Source organism: Phasianus colchicus, chromosome 2 (genome assembly GCF_987193195.1).
Source record: "Phasianus colchicus chromosome 2, bPhaCol1.hap1.1, whole genome shotgun sequence".
Taxonomy (NCBI): Eukaryota; Metazoa; Chordata; class Aves; order Galliformes; family Phasianidae; genus Phasianus; species Phasianus colchicus.
In genome coordinates, this window is record NC_143437.1 from 67,054,886 (window position 1) to 67,074,109 (window position 19,224).

The 19,224-nt window shown below is 41.6% G+C and overlaps 1 protein-coding gene across 2 annotated transcripts in view; it reads right to left on the reverse strand.

The window, feature by feature from the left end:
* Nucleotides 1-3,788: 3,788 nt before the first annotated feature.
* AFG1L (AFG1 like ATPase) overlaps nucleotides 3,789-19,224 on the reverse strand; it is a 65,203-nt gene continuing 49,767 nt past the window's right edge. Inside the window, exons 8-10 of one of the 2 annotated variants that reach the window (XM_090135913.1) lie at nucleotides 11,393-11,533; nucleotides 10,097-10,210; nucleotides 3,789-9,384 (exon numbers count right to left, since the gene is read on the reverse strand). In XM_090135913.1, the coding sequence (XP_089992039.1) occupies nucleotides 9,250-9,384; nucleotides 10,097-10,210; nucleotides 11,393-11,533 (390 nt within the window). In that variant the 3' untranslated portion in view covers nucleotides 3,789-9,249. The remainder of the gene's footprint in view (nucleotides 9,385-10,096; nucleotides 10,211-11,392; nucleotides 11,534-19,224) is intronic. The other variant, XM_031611275.2, reaches the window with a different exon arrangement.

The window sequence follows — 19,224 nt, forward strand, 5'->3', positions numbered from 1 at the left end:
ACAGTGAAACCTTCCAAAGAGCCACAGCTCTGTATGAGCATGAGAAGTGCTACGAAGCAAAGGTGATGGGAAAAGGGGAGCTCCTGTCTGTTTTACAGAGCTGGGAAGCTCTGCCACAAGCTCTGGTTTTAAGCATCTGCTTGAACTGCTATATGTAAGGCACGTGAGCTCAGTCATCTTTGTGTTTACAAGACAGGAAGTGCTGCATCCAGCTCTTATGCAGAAACCTACAATTTACTCCAGTGAGGTATCCTAGTACATCGGAAGATTTAGACCCAAGGGCTGAGGCTTTTGCGTCTCATTTCACTTGGGACGTAGGCAGGAGCAGGGCATTAGCAGCTGTAGTAGTTTCAGTTCAGCAACACTATAAAACTGTGCTTGGGCATGGGCATGCCAAGGGGTATTTGGGTGCAGGCAGGTCCTGTCTGGTACACCGAGACTTGGTCTGAGAGGCAGAAGGCAATTGAGCAAGGAAAAGGCAAAGCTTTGTAATGCTGTGGATGGAGGGTAAAATGAGAGCAATCAATGAGCAAGCTGCTGTGGCTTCAGGAAGGCGATTACAGACATACTAATGTAATGAGCACATCTGATGCACAGGAGCTATTTAACCTTCAGCCTTTTGCCTTATAAAGCACCTCTGGGGCACTGGGTAAGGCTGTTAATTATTGGGGTCAACCTTAGCAGATGGAGGTGTCCTCAAGTATGGGTTGCTGTGATACGCTCAGATAATTTCTCCATTATGTCAATAACTAATTTCCTAAATTGTTTAAGAATTTACAGATTAGAGTCCATTAACCAAGCCTTAACTCATGGCTGCAGGAGCAGTTACAGTCCACAAGGACTGCAAAGCCCATTAATATGTCCTCGAGTACATATATATATGTGTGTGTGCATATATACATGCTATGTCACAGCCATTAGTGAAGCAAATAATCAATGCCCATAAAAAGCCTGAGTAGGAAATGACAGGTACTGGCTTAGGCAGAGCAAGCACAGCCTTCAGATGCTCAGATAACAGAGGGGGATGTCTGTCTGTTATTTACAGCACTGTGTATTTAGAAATTGTAATTGAATAGAGTCAGACCAAAGTGCTGGTTATGCTTAGAAACATAACAGTGTAGAATCGTTAAGGTTGGAAAAGACCTCTAAGCTCACCTAGGCTGACTGTCAGCCCATCCCCACCATGCCTACTAACCAAGGAAATCAGTGACACATCCACACGCTCCTTGAACACCTCCAGGGATATGACTACCACCTCCTTGGCAGTCCATTCCAGTGCCTCACCACTCTGAGCTTTTCATAATATCCAACCTGAACCTCCTCTAGTGCAACTCAAGGCCATTCCCTCTCGTCCTATTGATGTTACCTGGGAGATTTCAACCTCCACCTCATCACAACCTCCTTTCAGGGAGTTGTAGAGAGTGATAAAGTCTCCCTTGAGCCATTGCCAGGCTGAAATCCCAGTTCCCTCAGCCTCTCCTCATAAGGCCTGTGCTCCAGACTTTTCACCAGCTTTGTTGCCCTTCTCTGGACATGCTCCAGGGCCTCAATGTCTTTCTTGTATGAGAAGCCCCAAACTGAACACAGTACTTGAGGTGCAGCGCTTAATACTAGTAGTGAACTATTTGTTTCTGCAGAAATTATCTACAATAAATAGTTTATGGATTTGATAAGCTATGACTTGCTGCATTTCTCACCCTTACTCTGCACGACAAATCCCACTGCTCCTGTTAATATATACCACATAGTTGTTTGTACTTCAATGCAAGCAGTCTATGAAGAACCAATGTATTTGGAAACTGCAAGACAGAAAGATAGGAGATCCCATTGTTTCATGTGGAAGCCAAGCATGACTGGAAAAGCAGCTGTCATGAGGGCTGCAGGGCCAAAGACTGTGCTGCCTGAGCTGGCACACACAACCCATGAGCAGAAGAGCACTGTGTGTGTCTCAGTGTACCTGCTTGGTGCTCTCCTGGCTGACTGCTGGGAGTTAAACTGAGGGAAGCTGAAGAAAGACGAGAGAAAGGAGGAAATCAGTGATGGCAGCAGTAAGGCCTAGTGACACCACCAGGCCTTCAGGAGATCCGTGGGGAGCAAGTTCCTGTAAAAGGCCCCACCAGCCCCTGCCAGCATGGTCCAGGCTGTTTTTCCAAGGCTGGTGGTGGACATGAAAGCATATTGAACCCTCCTCCAGCACAGATGAGAGGCCCAGAGTGCAGAAAGGAGGTGGGAGCAGCCTCAAAAGGAGAGGCATTGCTGGAGCTGCAGATGCAGCTGGATGTGTACAGACTGATGGGCTTTGGGGAAAATCTCAGGGAAATCTCAAAAGCCTGAGCTTTTGGAGAGGTGTCAGGTGGGGAGCCCCGAGCCCTCATGCAGGCTTGGCTGTGTCCATTCCTGTCCACAGGTTCAGCCAGTTGTTCTGCCCAGAGGGAACAGCTTTAGGGGTCTGATGCAGGGTTTTTTGGAGGGGAAGGGGCTGGCAGGCAATATGTCCATCTTTATATCAGTACAGGAATCAGGGACAGCTGGGACAGAAAAGGGATGCCATCCCCCAGTAGTGCTGCACTGAGCAGAGGGAGACGAATGTGGCAACTTTGTGTCTGGGGAGAGGTGGCAAAGCTGGGCCAGGGCAGCGTCCAGCATCCCAGTTGGGCACCTGGGTACACATCTGGCTGTTGTTTTTCCCCACAGACTCCCCTCACCTGTGCCCTCAGGGCTGCACAGCACTGTGTGCCATGAGCACAGGTGCACTGTGTGCTGGAACCATCTCCCACCCACAGCGGCCAGGCGGCTCTGACTGAAATTTAATTTGCCTGGTGCGTTCAGGGGACATTCTAATCAGCATTTCCTACAATTTACTTGGCAAAGAAGCTCAACTGGCAGCTGCCTCACTGAATGGGCTTTGCACCCAGTCTAACCTTCTCCATTCGCTATTTGCAGTGCTGGAAAACCTCTCCGTCTCACTCTCAGAAGTTTCTATAGCAATCACTGCCGTCGTAGTGAAGCACCGAAAATGGTGAACCATTCAGATTGCAATTTTGCTGGACAGTAGTTGCTCCTCTCCCCACCGGCCTCTGAAATTTCACTTTTTGTGAGATATCACAATTGAAGGAGACCAGTCTTCAGCCCGTGTATGCAACGAATGACCGCGTTAGCTGCGTGCAGTGCCTGAATATCGGCCAGCAGGACCTGGGGCGGCTGCTTGCTCCCTGAGCTCCAGGACAGGCCTTACGTGAGCGATGTTCTTAACAAGGCGGCAGGAAAGAAACAACCCGCCGACACGTCATCGTGTGACCCGAACGTCATCCATCACTGGAGGTAGAACAAACAAGTTACACAAGTGCGTTTGGCTTTACTAATTGTAAAAGAACAGAGGACACAAAGGGAGCTTTCTCTTCGTGTCAGCGAGCTTACTTTCCCTGGTTCATTTAACTTTAGCTTAAACAATCGCTTGATCTTTTGTTGCGCGCTTCATCTTCCAGCGGCTGTGATCTCTCTTAATTACTGTGACGTTCACAAACCGTGCACTAAAAATATATTAAGCAACAGAACTGAAGCGCTTGCTTTCTGCCCCGAGAGGATGTGCCAGAATTGTACCATGGCTTCTGAAGGAACCGAATGACCATTTCCTAAGCTCTTCTAATAATCTTTTCCTACACTTTTATGGCTATTGTTGCCCACTGGAAAAATTAGCGCAAAGCTGAGTAAGGGGAATTGCGGATAAGTGTTTGTAATTTGGCTTTGGACTAACACAGTGTGATTGCACTGAAAGAATCTGAAATCTTTGCACTGGCAGCGGTACTCGAATCTGGGAATATAGGATTCGCATTGGAAAAGAGTGGATTTTTATAACGATTTAAATGAACAATTTCAGCTAGAGAGTGGATTAACGGAGCCAACTAAACCCTTCACCCTGACAAAGAACTGGCGGGAGAACTATAGAAACTCATCCAAAATTTTACCAACATGAATGCGGAGTAATAGGTCAGTGAGAAGCGTTTCTGTGTTTTAATGACGCTCTTAGAATTCAATTCAATTTGAAACAAAAGTTGTTTTACAAATATGAGGAGAATGCAGAAGGCTGGAGAGGGAGTGAGTGGCCTGCATCCCCCATCTGCTCTGTCCTCCCTCTGCTCTCACACGTCGAGCTGCCACTGCAAGTCCTGCTTCTTAGCAAACAGGAGGGAAAACACAGGCGCTGCCGTAGCCAAAAGGTCAGAAACATCTCCCACTTTGCAGGGCCACGGATGCTCCTGCTGTTTTGCTGCTACACTCCCTGTATTGAGAGGAGCAGTGCTGCGCTTCACAGCAGAACCTCCAGAGGATGTGATGTTACATGAGATGAAACACAGGGAGGATGCAATCTCCTGCTTCACACACCTTGGTGAATCTCTAACATGCTATGGAGGAATTTCCAGATCATCTTTATCACCGGGTATCAACTGAGTCCATGCTAGCCTTTCCTGTGCTGCAGAGTGCGTGCAGGCAGGGAAGTGTAAGAGGAAGCCATGACTGCTTCTCAATCAGAATGTTCTGCTTTCCAGCCTGGCCAGTACAGGATCCCCAGACTGGCTCAGAGCAGAACCACAGCAGAGCAGTTCTGCTCTGAGCTGGCCCCATTGCTCGCCCAAGCAGGATGCTTTGCAAATCCATCTTACTAGTTTTAAAAGTAGAGATCAACCATTTTGCACAAGTTGTGATTTTAAAGGTGAAGAATATTTCCCATACCTATGTCAATAGACACATTGGGCTAATGCTCTTCCTTCTTCATCAGATCTTCCAAGCCGTGCAAAACCCACTGCCAACCGCAGAACTAATTGGCTGATAGTGAAAGCAGCTCTCAAGCAATAAGAACCTCATACTAGAAGAAAGAGAGCATTTTAATTGTGGTTTGCACTGAGATGGAGCACCCAACCCTCAGGCTGCTGGAGAAGAGAGAGATGTGAAAAAATGGTTTCCAAGACAGAAATGAGAGCCTGTCAGTGCCAGGCTGTTGGCAGCAGTAACAGACGAGGACAAACTCAAATCTGTTCAGAACATGTACCAAGAAAGAGAGGGAACAATAAGTGAAATGCTTATAAAATCTGGATGTATTACTTTTTTTTTTTTTTTTTTTTTGTATTACAACATAACTTATTTTCAAATAACAGAAAGATTTAACAGGGCTCATTTATATATTAGACTCAAAATTACGTATTTTTAAAAATTCTCAGTATCCATTAAAATGAAAATCCCAACAAAATCTACAAAGATGCTGTAGTTCACAGGTACAGGAGTTAACGCTGTAATTAAATGTAAAGACAATCTGTCTTTACAGACAGGTAGAAGAAAAACAGCCTGAGTTGTTTAAGGTTTTAATCACATTGCTCTTTTTTTCTTTAAAATAGTCGAGTTGTATAAAAAAAAAAAAAATTACTCCACAAAGAGGCACGTGGTGTTTAGTTGAAGGCATTCATTCTGTAACCCAAATCCCAAACTCCTCATGGAGTAGTTAATTTTATTTTGCACTGTTTATACACTTTCATCCCACAGCCTCAGTATATCCAAATAATTATGAACTAAGCCCAGCAGCACTCCAGTGCTAGTAAGTAAGACAATAACATTCTCATTTTATCAATAAGGAAACTGAGGCGGCGTAGTTTAGATCCAGACAGCTGCAGGAAGCAACTTTCTGGATCTGCGTTGTCTGGTCTTGATGGAGACACTCTTCTTCCTCCTTGGCAGATGTCTGGTGGCCGTGATGAGCACTGGTTGAAACCTGGTCATTTTATTCATGGTTAAATTGCTGCAAAGCAGGTGATGTCTACCCAGCTGCAGTGTCACTATGATCACATTTATTCACAAAAAGCCACTCGTGCTTTTCCTTTGTAGATCAAAATAGCACCATAAGAAGCACACCTTCAATTCCTATGAAGGCCTCGGGTAGGCTGTCTCACTATGCCCACAATACTGCAATTGTTCCCTCAATTTGTGCAAAGGCAAACAATGAAAACCAGTAGCTTAGAACAACAGAATTGTGTTCTTTGTTTAAAAATAATAATAAAAAAATAGCTACTGCACAAGAATGTGAAAGACAAATAAAGCTTTAAAGATAGCTTGTCTACACAGATAAAGTAACAACACTCACAGAGATTGTATCTTGAATTACTGGTCATTGGGAAATAGTTTATCTCTGAGGTCTTTTCCAACCTTGGTGATTCTACAGCTCCTTTGTCAGTCAGGTATTTGCAACACATTGGCCAAGAGATTCTCAGCCAGGATGTACCCTTTACAAACCAACATGAAGAACTTCACATGGTCAATAATCACATGAATTTTACTTTCTATGACAGCAAAATATCATACTGCACCAATAAGGTTGCTGTAAGTGTTTCAAAAAATTACATTAATGCTCACTTAGTAACTAAAAGTTAAATAGAAACACTTGTGGATCTGAGGTGACATGAGTTTGCAAGATAAGAAAAGCCCAAGAAGCCTGGACTAGATCTTGAGATAGCATAAATCCAGCAATTTTAAGGCCATTAAGGGACATTTTATTCACAGGCATTTCATTGTTTGCATTCTGGCAACTAAAACATCTTAATGTTTTAATTAATTGACGCCTCGGGGACACATCTCATACAATGCTCAGTTGCTTGGAAGCTATTTGGGTCCCCAAAATTGCCATTGGAAAGAGAATTTATGCATGCCACACAATTATAAATGACACCCTACAAGAAGAATATAGGGCTTTACATACTTTAAGGAAGTGGATACATGCAAATATGCTTCTTTTGCAGGTACTGCAGTGATCTCTGCTCTGGCATCCAGGCTGGCAGATAGATTGGTCCCAGCAACTTCTCCTCATGGTCCTGACCTCAGTGCAACCACAAATGCTGCACAGATTATAGCAGTTTTTCCTGTTTTTCCAGCTCCTTTCAGCCCCAAATTGCTTCTGAAATACTCCCCATTTCCTCTGCCTGACTGCTGGCAGCACCTACCAAAGAATCCCAACAGAAGGCTTCCTAGCTGGCCAACTCAAGGCTGCACTATGGCTTTACTCAGGAATGCGCTCAGTGCTGACTCTGGAAGCTTTTGGGAACGTGGCTTCCCTCCCATGGTTCAGCAGAGCTAACCTGCATCCCCAGGAGGCTTTCAATGATTCTGAATTGCAGGCCTGCTGCAATTAGGGGCTGTGCTTCCAGAAAATTCTGGAGATTTTCAAGAAGAAGGTAGATGTGGCACTGAGGGACATGGCTTAGGGGCATGGTGGCAATGGGTTGACAGTTGGACTTGATTATCTTACAGGCCCTTTCCAAGCTTAATGAGTCTACAATTCCATGAAACTTGGAGAATCTGAGTTTGGGGTCAGTGCACAGAATACAGGAAAGCCTCAAATACCACCAGATAAAGCTGTGCCTGTTGGAGCACAAGCACATCAGCCCCAGGGCTCCTGGGAAGCCCTGGTTTAATGAGATTAACCCACAGAGACTGGGAGAAAGCACTCTGCTTCCACAGCCTAAGTTCTGTGGGAACACAGCCTGCCAGAGCTCCTCTCTCACGTGTCCCATGTCTCACCTGCATTTCTGCAAGATTCTGCATTTCTTTTCTATCATAGATAGAGGAGAACATAGGAGCTAAATATACGCACTGGTTTTTAAATAATGCAAAAAAATATCTACCACAGTAAATTCTGGCTTAGACAAGGCCACGGGGATTTCATGCAATTAGAAAAAAAGAAAAGTTGAGTCTAAACTGAAACTTCAGGACAGCTGTTAGCTTAGGCCAGGCTGATGAGCAGAGATTGCTATGTACAAATATATGACCAACCTCTTAAGTTATATGTATTAGCTTTACCTACACGTAGGTATGTATAAATGAAGTATACATCTATGTGTCTGTGTATACACACAGATGTGCATGAATCTCAGCAGTCTCTCTTTTGAAAAACAAAACAAAAAAATTCCTGAAAGCATACATCCATTCTTCAGCAATTCCTAAGTAAACGTAATATATTCTCATTAGATTTTTCATAAATATACATTAAAATTCTCAGGTGTGGTCACTCTTGTGGGCATAACACAGTTGCATCAATTGTAAACTGTAAGCACAGGCTCTAAAGATTATTTGGAGAGCAGACATAGTCTGTACAAATAATACCCAGGCCAAAGAGGTGGTCAGAACAGGAATCCAGACTTGAGCACATGACTCCCAAAGCATCTGTACTGCTGTAAAACTCTAAGTGCAGAGGACCTCTCCTCTTCCTCCTATTAAAAAGTCCCTTTTAAAAGCTTGCTTTAATTGTGATGGGGGTTAGGGCTCAAACAAGCATCATAAAGGCAGAGATGAATATTTTTGATAATAATATTTTACCAAAATAATATTTTTGGTAAGAACACACTCGTATTGCAAAATGGTGGCACTGCCTCAGTAGCACTGTCCTGCCATCTCCAGCTCAGGGCAGATGTGTCACTAGTGATGGAAGGTACTGCAGAGATGAAAGTTCAGGAATACATTATTAGAGTGAAAGGAGTAAATGCAGCTTGCAAAATACAGGGGAAGTATTAAGTTGCACTTACAAGTTATGGTATACACTGCCAAGTTAGTTTCTTTTACTTTATGTTATTACTTGGATTTAATCCTCTGAAGTTTCCAGTACCCTCTAGCTCCTTCTCAGGCTGCTCTGGGATCAAACTGTTCATTTTCTATTAACCAAACTGAGCAACGGGCTGATTACATGAAACTCTTGGAGTCTGAAAGTCAGCAGATGGTTACACACAGAAAACAGGGGGGGGAAAAAAACAAGGAGAATACATTACAGAGGAGCTACGTAGCTCTCTGCAGAGAGCTACAGAACATGAGGAGTTTCATCAGGAAAGCCTTCCATCTCTCTTTTGTGCAAACTGTGCAAGAGGGGACAGACGCAGTGCATGATCCACAAAGTGCCCTCTTTGGGTAACAGCATTCCCGACCCACTGTGAATCCTACAGAGCCCAGTGATTTCGTCTCCAGACTAATTCTACAGTCATACTACCTCAACATCAAATTATGTTTCACAGAAAATAAAATGAAGGTAAAATTTCACATGCCCACACACTGAGGGTACAGAAGAATAAGTCTTCATGTCCTAAGCATGAAAACCAAACAATGAAAGAAACACAGTCCAGATGATAAAGTGCCATTATTACTTCAGTTGTGCTATAAGGCCTTCTAATTCTGTAGTTTTACTTCTTTGCATACTTCCTGGTGCTTTTATTCAACTTTTAATTACAACTGCTCTTTGTTTCTGTCCCCATCTTTCCAGTATTGTTCAGTCTGCATTTCTGTGAGCCGTGAGATAGTACGCTGAAATGCAAAGATTTCCTCTTCTCCCGTGAACATGGAGAGACTTTTGGCAGCATCCTGTATCAGTACACAAAAACAGTACCACAATAAGTGAGAAACAGAGCCATACTGAAGGGCATCCGACCTCAGTCTTTACATGCTGAGTGCTTTACAGGCTTGGACAACAAAAACAGCAGCATGGCACCAAGAGAAAACAAAATTAACCCCCTAAAATTGAACAAAACCACCTATTTCAGCTAAGCAATCCTCTGACAGAGCACAGCAAGGTAAGAATTTGGATGCTAACACAGTAGCCATCTACTTCCACTTCTCTGTTGGCTACTTGTATGCTGATTTAAACAAGTTTAAAAATCATTAACAATAGCTCTAAGAAAATGGAAAAACAGAATGAGCAACACAGAGAACTGTCTGTGAAGATGTGCGAGGAAGCCCTGGCAGCCTAACAGGAGACAGAAGAGATCATTTGTAATTTCTGGACTTTAAATGTCGGAGCTAAACTTATTTTCATATATCACTGAACACATCTAGTGACTAACAATCAAAATTACCTTAAAATTTAAGCAAAATGGTTCTTTAAATTGTCATATTTTCTTTGACTATGAATAAGTAACAAAGCATACAATTATGAGAGCGACAGATATGCTGCAGAAAAAAAACAACAGATCACTGGTTAAACGTTTACCTGATTCCTCTTCTTAAAACGGCTGCTGTAATTACGAGACCACAACCAATTTTGTTACAAAAGGGAGAGGATATTAGTATCATGTACCTGGCTCAAATCCAAATCATCCATCAACACTCTGCTGTCCTCCAGCTCACCGCTGCCGGCTTCCACTACAAACAAGCTTTGGAGAGGAGTGGCTGCAGAGCAGATAATGCGCACCTGAAAGGAACCAGGCAACGATATTCAGCATCCATGCTGCGTGGAAAAAGGATAGCAAGCATCTTTTATGAGAGTCAAACCTCAAGTAGGATCTTGTGAGTTCTTTTTCCATGTGCTTCTCCTTTCTCTAACACTGCTGATAGATTAACGTTACTTCTTCATCTGGAATATTGACCTCACGGGACCTTTTCCTTAATAGCACCTCAAACAGTAACTTTTACTCAGAGAACAGAACAACTGTGCCATTAAACACTTGATGCACTGCCCACATGTTTCTACCTGAAGAATGCCTACACTCGAGATGTCCCAGCAGTCTGAGTCACTCCTCTCGCACCTAAGACACTCAGATGCACGCTGTTTGCTGATAACAAAGGCTGGTCTGTGTCTGCTGGGAGAATATGCCAGGTGCAGTGGGACATGGGCTGACTGCAGCCTTGTGGTCCCAGCACTGTGGCCTGGCCTGCACACCGCATGCAGGCAGCCAGCGAGCACCAGGAACCTGGCTGTGATGTGACTGCGAGCACGCTTAGCTCAGTGCCTTGCTGGGTCAGGGCCTCTCTCATCTTGCCAGGACAGACTTGAAAAAAATCTCAATTTATATTTCTGATTGCATAAATATTGAAGTTTATGCATATATAATTAAACATAACACGTAAAATCCTTTCTTTCATTACTTTAAAGAAAATCTAAAACATGAACTTTTCTTTTTTTGTTGCTTTAAAAATCCTGATTTTGCTTCCATGATTGAAACCACTGTAAATCCAAGTGAAGTGCTGTATTTATCATCACTATTTCATTAGCAGCTCCACACCTAATGTAAAGCCCAAAGCGATTGTTTCCTTTAAAATTAATAATGTAACGATGCTATTAACTCCTTAGTGCTCAGTGCAGGAAGGATACCTGACCAGTGCCCATTCAGCCTGAAACCACTTACTCTCAGTTAGGCTTCAACACAATCTTTCATTATTAAAATATGGTCATGCTTATTACTCACAGAAATACAATACCTCCTCGTTTGCCTTATTCACAATGGGGCAATCTGTGAAACCAGAAGGATGTTTCCTTGCAGCCTTTGCTGCTTATGTTTTCCAGAGTATTGATATTTAATTGGCTGAAGGTAACAGGCAGCTCTGGGGGCTCTTGCTGTTACTTCTACTCATGTCTGAAAGGCTCAGTTCTTACCTTATGCTCATAAAAGGTATCAATCAGAGTAATGAAACGCCGAGCTTGAGTCCTTTTTGCCATGGTAAGAGCTGGGATGTCACGAACAAACACTGTGTCAAAATGCTTTGATATTTCCAAGTAGTCACTGGCCCCAAGAGGCTGAAACAAAACAAACCACAGGAAATGGAAACCCGTGAGAGAAAGATCTATAGCACTGTACTCTGAACTATTATGCTTACAGAAGAAAGGGTGAAAAGTCCTCATCACATTCTTATTTTTCAGGAATAGTCCAGTTTGCTCTTACTGACACAGGTAAACGTGTGCTCACTCAGACTAATGGTTTTACCCAAACACTGTTTGTTAAAAACTTGGCTTTTCTGTACCTGACCACCTCATGTCTTGACAACTTCAAACAGAAATGAACCACAAACTGTAAAACAGTAATACATAGAAGAAGAGAAAAAAATAGTTAAGCAACAACATCAACCTAAAGCATAAATAATTTGAACAACGAACAGGACCTAAACCATCAACAGAAGGTACAGACAAGAAGTGGTCCCTCATTCAAGTATTCAAACGTATTCATTTAAAATGACTTTCATTACCTGGAAGGTCATCTTTTAAGTCACTGTATTCAGGAAAAAAAGCATCATACACCTGAAATCCATCTCGTTAGTTTTACTCGTGTGGGTACTTGAGTATATTGATGCAACCATTCCATAGAGTAAGATCAGCAGCATCTTGCACAATGTTACAACTCCCTTCCTAATGAAATGCACTGTCTCAACAGGACAATATGGTGACAAAGCATGGCAATATTGCTTTGTCACAAAAATAACATAAAAACAGGAAAACAGAAATATTGTACATAACAAATTACTAAACAAATTTACTGTAGGCCAAGCATAGCTGCTTCACTAGAATCTTTCCTCAAGAAATTATGGGCAATTATTAATGATGATCCATGAAGAGGACCTTGGGTTTTATTTTGAGGATGAAAACCCCACAGAAACTGTCAACACACCAGCAGAGGACAGTGAAGCTCTGATAGCATTTCAGAAATTCTTCTGGTGACAAATAGGAACAAGGAGAGCTTCTCACCAACCAACCTCGCAGGCAAGGATCGAAGACCCAGACTCTAAGCCAGTTCCCCCACGTGCACTTTGGTGAATCACCTGCTTCCCTATTCACAACCGTGCAACTTCCTTGTGACATCTGCAGGAAAGAATTACTACACTTTCAAGTACTTTTAGCAGTGTTAAAGAGCAGTATGTATCGTTTCTTCAGCTCCAAGTTGCACATACTGTTTACTTTCTCTCTGGTTTCAGCCCCCCTGCCATTATTATGGTGTGAAAACGTTCAAGAAAGTCAAAGGAACTGATGGACAAACACTGCAGAGCCAGCCCACTTAGCATCTCACCACTGGATAAAGGTCAAGACTATTTGGACAACAATTATATTGCGTGCAAAAGAAAACAAGGCAAACTGTAAAAGCATGACACACCTTGTGAAGAAAGGAAGACATTGTACTACTTTTGCTTCTTTCTACTGCCATAAAAACATTTTTAATAGATGGTTACAATAGGCATCCTTATCACAGCCAAACAAGGATTCAACCTACTTCAGCAGCACAAGAAGCAGGCAGTTCAAAATTCCTCTAATTAAAGGAAGGCAGATCATTCTGAGTGTTTTAACAAGAATTTGTGAAACACCTACATCAGCACTGAGTGGTGATATTCTGTAAGTGTGGATGGAAAAGTGCCCTTGGAGACTCCCGGATCTTATCAGAAAGATCTGAGCCAAGCAGCCATGACTGTTTAGATTGCACCTCCCTGCCAAGACTCGAGTCTGGTGAGACAACAAAATTGCTGAAGCAGCCAGCTGTTGTATACAGTTTAGCTGTATAGTTCTCCACACAGAAAAGTTCTCCAACCCTCTACTTCTGGAGTTGAGAAATACATGGCCCTGCACATGGAGACAAAGCTTTTAATGTTAATCCCAGCATAACTTGCTCTCACTTTGAACAAATCCTTCAAATTCCCTTCTGCCCTCTTCTACTTCTGTAAAAAGAAGGAACAACTCACTAATGGTCTGGGGACAGTTTAAAGCTCTGCCCTAACTAACTAGCTCGTGCAGCAAAGGGAACAAAGCCAGACTAATGTGTTCAAGGCCAGCTGACACCACTGCTAGAGATGCAGACTGTATACTCTACACACAAAGGCTCAACCTAGGAGAGGACTTCCACTGTTAGAGCAGCCAACAGCCTGTGCAGCAAGATCCTCAGTACTGGCTGGGTTCTGACTTCCAGCAATTGAGGCTTGGATAAGAGGACAAGATTAGTGAGAAACAATTTCAAACACTTACCACTGTCCCCTCTGTAAGTCTGCAGTGCTGAAGTTTATTTTATGAACCTTAGCCAGCGACGGAAAGTCTTCTGTTTTTTATTCAGTAGAGTACTCAAAGGTATTACTTTCTCTGAAGTTGCTAATGAAGCTAATATTCCTCCTAATATTAACACAGATATGTAATCTTCTAACTAGAAGTTAAGCCTGGTTAATCTGGTCCTCTGAACAGCATCCTACAAATAACCACTTAATTTGGTATGTGTTTCTCCTACTGTCTGATCTTCCTTCTGTTTTAGAGGTTATTGATCAAAGCTGAGCTTCAGAACCATAGCAAAATAATTGTCAATAACCATTTGTTACCCACTCTTTCATCTAATGAGATTTTTGTTGTCTTGCACAAAATGTTAACAGATATGAATTTTTCTCATGGTTCTGTTCTTCCTGGATGTAAAACTGCTGTAGATTAACTCTGATGCCAGGAGTCACTATTTTCTAGACATTGTACTAATGCAAACTGCATTAGCACTAGCATGGGCTAGCCTCCTTACAGAGTGCTTACCCCACTTCAGCCTGCTGGAGACTGAGTTCTTGTCTTCATTTGTTTTTGTTCTTCTCTCTACTTAATGCATTTTCAGCCATCATCATCTCAGTTCGAGTAGGATGTTTATTATTTGGAGCTCTCAGTGGACTGTTTTAAGAGTTAGTTGTCATCTGTTTCTATTATATATCCCATTAATTAAAGTAGAAAGCACCCATCTTTAGTGGCTCATCAATGACAAAGCAGCTCATCTTTTAGAGGTTGCCTGAAGAATAAAAAACGCTTTACATATGTTAGGAAAAGATATTTCATCTTAGGAGAATATTTGCTTGTTGACGTTGGAAGATGTTCCAGAGCTACTTCCAATAAAACACTGAGGAGTTGTGATTGACAGTAATTATAATTTAATGCAGAAACTCCAACACTTCAAAATTTCCTAAAAACGAAATACAGTTTAAGACTATATAACATTTACAACTTACATATTAGACAACAACAAAAAATTACAAAGCTCTTTCTGCTGTTTCCTAAGGAGCCACTACTATGGATGATGAGATAGAGCACCAATGTAACATTTCAAGATCACAATTCAAGTAAGAAACAGTGAAGAATAGGTCTGTGATGCATCTACATCGAAGTTTAAGCAAAAACAAAGCATTTATGGTTCAGGTAACTTGGTGAAGAAATTTAAAGAGTCTTAAGGCAGTATGAACCTTTTAGAAAATTTGGTTGATCAAAGGCAAAGAGGAGTTCACTGAAGCCCTATAAGTAACCTGGGAATTTCATGAAGAAGGCAATTTCTTAGTAAGTTTTACTCAAGGGGTCTTGTGGGGAAAAAAAAAAAAAAAAAAAAAGGAAACATCATTGTGTCATTAAAGATCACATCTGAGGGCATACCAAGGGAAGTTCCAAATAATAGTACTGATTTCGTGTTTCCTACATAAGCATTGTGAGACAGTCTGCAACTTTAGATCATGTAACCTGCCTCAATATCGCTTGATAGGAGGCTATATAACCTCTTTGCTGAAATATAAACTTACTGATCTGTTATTCTTTCTTTTAAATATGCTTTAAAGTATGTTTTAGCTACTCTCAGTATGACCCCCCAAAAAAAAACCCCAAACAACCTACTTCTCTTCACTGTTAATCGCACAAACAGAAGACACATTGAAAAAACTGACAGTTCAGACAGATGTTAGCCTGTGCAACCTTAAATCTTTTGAATATATGACATCTGATAAAGTCTTGAATGGCATTACCCAATGTTTCCTCCTACCCTGTAGGGCCCTTGACCCACCCAGGGTATAGAACAGAGATTTTCACATAACACACATTCTTAAGTACTAGTTTTGTCCTCTTTACTGGTGTGTCACAAGGTCTCATTTTTCATGGACTTTTCAAATACTCGTGTTGAAGAAAAACTGTGCATTTCTTCTTTGGCTTTTGTTACCACAACAACTTCACTAGTAATGAATTTATCTCCACAACTATGGCTGGGAATCAAGAAAGTGATACTGCCTCTATAGTACAGATGACAGAGAAATTCAAGCTACAAGTAAGCTTTTGGTACTAGACCAATGCCCTCTGAAACTCAGTCTTCCAGGTTTCATGGATGACATCAATTCAAAGCAGAATTCCTGCTGACTTCAGCTGACTACAGCCATGACTATTGCAAGTTATGCTACAGAGACAGGGGAAAGTCCAGAAAAATGGTTATGATTGCCAACAGTAAAGAGGTGGGTATTTTGTTTTCGTTTTGTTTTCTTAGAGGAATAGCATTTTGGCATTTAACATCACCATTCTTTAGGTTACCCATCCATAAGATCAGTTTTATAAGTACTGCCAGCAGAGGGCAGCAATTGCTATGCTCAAGCAAGAGGAGGACTGAAAGACAAGAATAGTAGCTAAACAGTACCTACTCACTCCTTTAGGAACTTGGAGAATTAACTTGGAGAATTAAATACAATGCTGTCTTCTCAATTATTTATACCAGATCAGAAGTCAAGCTGCCACAACAACCAGGTTTTAAGCAAAATTTTAAAAGAAAAGTGAAGAAAGAAGACTGGCAGAGGGTGATTTTTCTAAGGCTTAATGAATACTGACCTTAATGTGTGTGCATAGAAATGAAACTTGGCTTTGATGGGGTATGATAAAAAAAAAGGAACAAAAACACAGTTCTGAAAGATTAAACCAGAGAAGCACATTTTCCAGGAAGCCATTCTAATAAGCAGATAACTACTTTCACGCCACCACTCACGATACTGCCACATAAGCCCCAGATGTGGCACAGACCTGAAAGATTGCTTTTTATTTGGCCTTAAAGCAATTGAAATAGGTCAATATTCTATCACCCCATATTTTACAGTTTCTCACATGCTTACGTAATCCAGTAAAATTTTAAAAAAAGAAAAAATTTAACATTTGATTTGAACTGAATTAGTTAAAACATGCAACTTTCCTCAGTGAGGAAACTGATGTAAAAATTAATGCTATCAAATCAGCTGCATGCCACATGTCTCTGTGTTTTACTTCTATACAGATTAATTGGCAACTGCTAGTTATTAATACCTGATGCATTATTTTAGACCTATTGTTGATATAGAAAAAAAATTATAGTAAGACATGAAGCAAGATAATAAACTGTAATACTATGTAGGTCACTCTAAAAGTAATGCCTCCCATTTATTTTCACGGAAACTACAACAGACACAGAGAGCACAATAACAATGTTTGATAGAGCAAATTCTCAGCTACAAAACACAATTTTTCAACGCTGTCATCACCATTAGCTATGCATTTTTGCCAGTGATGAACAGCCTGCATGCTGCACTTGTAATAATCAGCACCAGTGGAGGTGATCCACCGTTGCTGTCATCACAGCTGAAACGCAGCTCCCACTGCCTCACTGTGCTCACATCCACTGTTTGGTCCCCATCAGTGTTCAGCAAATATCAAAGAATGTCAGTGGGTGCCAGTTTTTTCCACATGGAGGAACTCAGTGACACACCTTTGCTTCATTCTTCCATGCCAGACAATATTCTGTCAGACTGCCCCTCTGCTGCTGTCTGTGGATTAAGAATGTCAAATTTGGAAGAAAGTTGCTTGGTGTCAGGGTGATGTCTTACACATGACCAGGGCACCACTCAAACCACAGGAAGTGACTGGCCTTGGCAAAATGCACTCTGCAATCACCACACTCATGGTAGAGTAAGAACTGCCCATCTCCCAGAAGTGATGACTGAGCACAGGCAGTCGTCGTGCCCCCCCCAACATTCCCCTGTGAGCTGCTGACCTCAGTTACTGCACGCACAAAGGGTAGTGACAGCAGTGATTCCAACACCCTCACGTCTCTGGCTGCAGACATTTTAAGACCAGAAGAGATCTTGAGATCACCCACTTCCCTAAATTTTAGAGACGGTCAGCCAAAGAACAATTACTATTTTAGCTCAAACACCTCTTCCTAAAATGATACACAGTTTGGACACAAAACATAGCACAAGTAGGCTCTGCCATTTCCTTCAATACTTGGGGAAAGTATGCTGCTGTTTTTTTTTTTCCCCCTCTAATCTGAATCTCTCTGCATTCTCTGGCTTTCATCACGTTTCTTCTGCTAGATTTAGGAGCCCATTAATACCTCTATTTTTTCCAACTAAGACAGCTGTGTGTTACAAAACTATCTTCCAGTCCTCTTTTTGACAAACTGAACAAAACAAACTGTAAATCTGTCATGCGAGGGCACAAATTCTCCAGCTTCAACAATTTGTGCCTTTTTCAACAGCCTCTTCAGAATTTTCTGTATCTTCTAAAAATTCTGATGTCAAAACCACAGCTAACATTCTGCCATCAATCTCACAGTGCTGCTTCCAAAGCTAAAATAGTCTTTCTACCCTCTTTTCTATGCCACCAACCCAGGAGAAATCAGGCCTCAGTACTCTAGCACTCTATTTGGTAACAACTCTTCTGCAAGAATTATACATTTATACATTAGTTAACTAACTTTTCAATCCATTTAACAGATAATGCCAATTTATTAGTAAGAACACCATGTAGAAAAGTCAGCCTTCTCTGCAAAATCAGAGAGACTGAAATTCATTTCCTTTCCATTCTTTAATTATTTACAGTATGAAACCAGAACCAACTTTTCCAAGACCATTTCTGGGCTAAAAGCTGACTGATAGACTGAAGTTATACAGATCCTACTGGTGGCTTTTTGCCTCTTTGTCTGTTACCACTGACACACAGTAGCACTCTTTAGCGCTCTGGAATTTCACTTGCAGAACATTCACTTTAAATAAAAGCCCTGTCAAAGATCTCAGCCCAATTTTCCAGCACTAATGATCCAAAATGCATTTGCAGGCTACTTATAACATATTCTCAAATTATTAGCAGATTGAAAGTTATTTTACTACTCTTTAGTGAAATACATATTTTACCCTGCTTCATCTTGAACTAAGTTTTTCTTGAAAAACCTTTTCCTTTTTCCACATTGTTATTAAAGGTTCAGTCACCTCGCCTGAGAAGAAGTCAGCAATGCTCAGGTAATATAAACTGTGCCAAAATTCCTGTCTTACTTGACGAAAACAAAAACTGGTTTTGTTTGAAACTGAAAACCCGTAAAATCCCAAACCTACAGTCTGCAATGTAATTATCTGAAAAGCACTTTCACTGATTATCACCTCAGTAGCTACAAGGAAGTGAAAACAATGCCTACAAGGAAGTGAAAACAATGCTACAATCAAAGGACTGGTGAACATATTGGGAAGAAAGGAATAAAGGTGCTATCAGCCCAGCTAAGAGTTCTGATCACATCACAGTAACTTCGGGTGTAAGGCTCCTGGGGGACTGTCTTCACACATGTGAGGTCATACACAGACAGCATTTCAGGAATTGCACCCACATACAATCACAAAACACACCTAACAGGATTTGGCAGTATTTAAAGAAATATAGCAAGTTTTTAAGAAAGC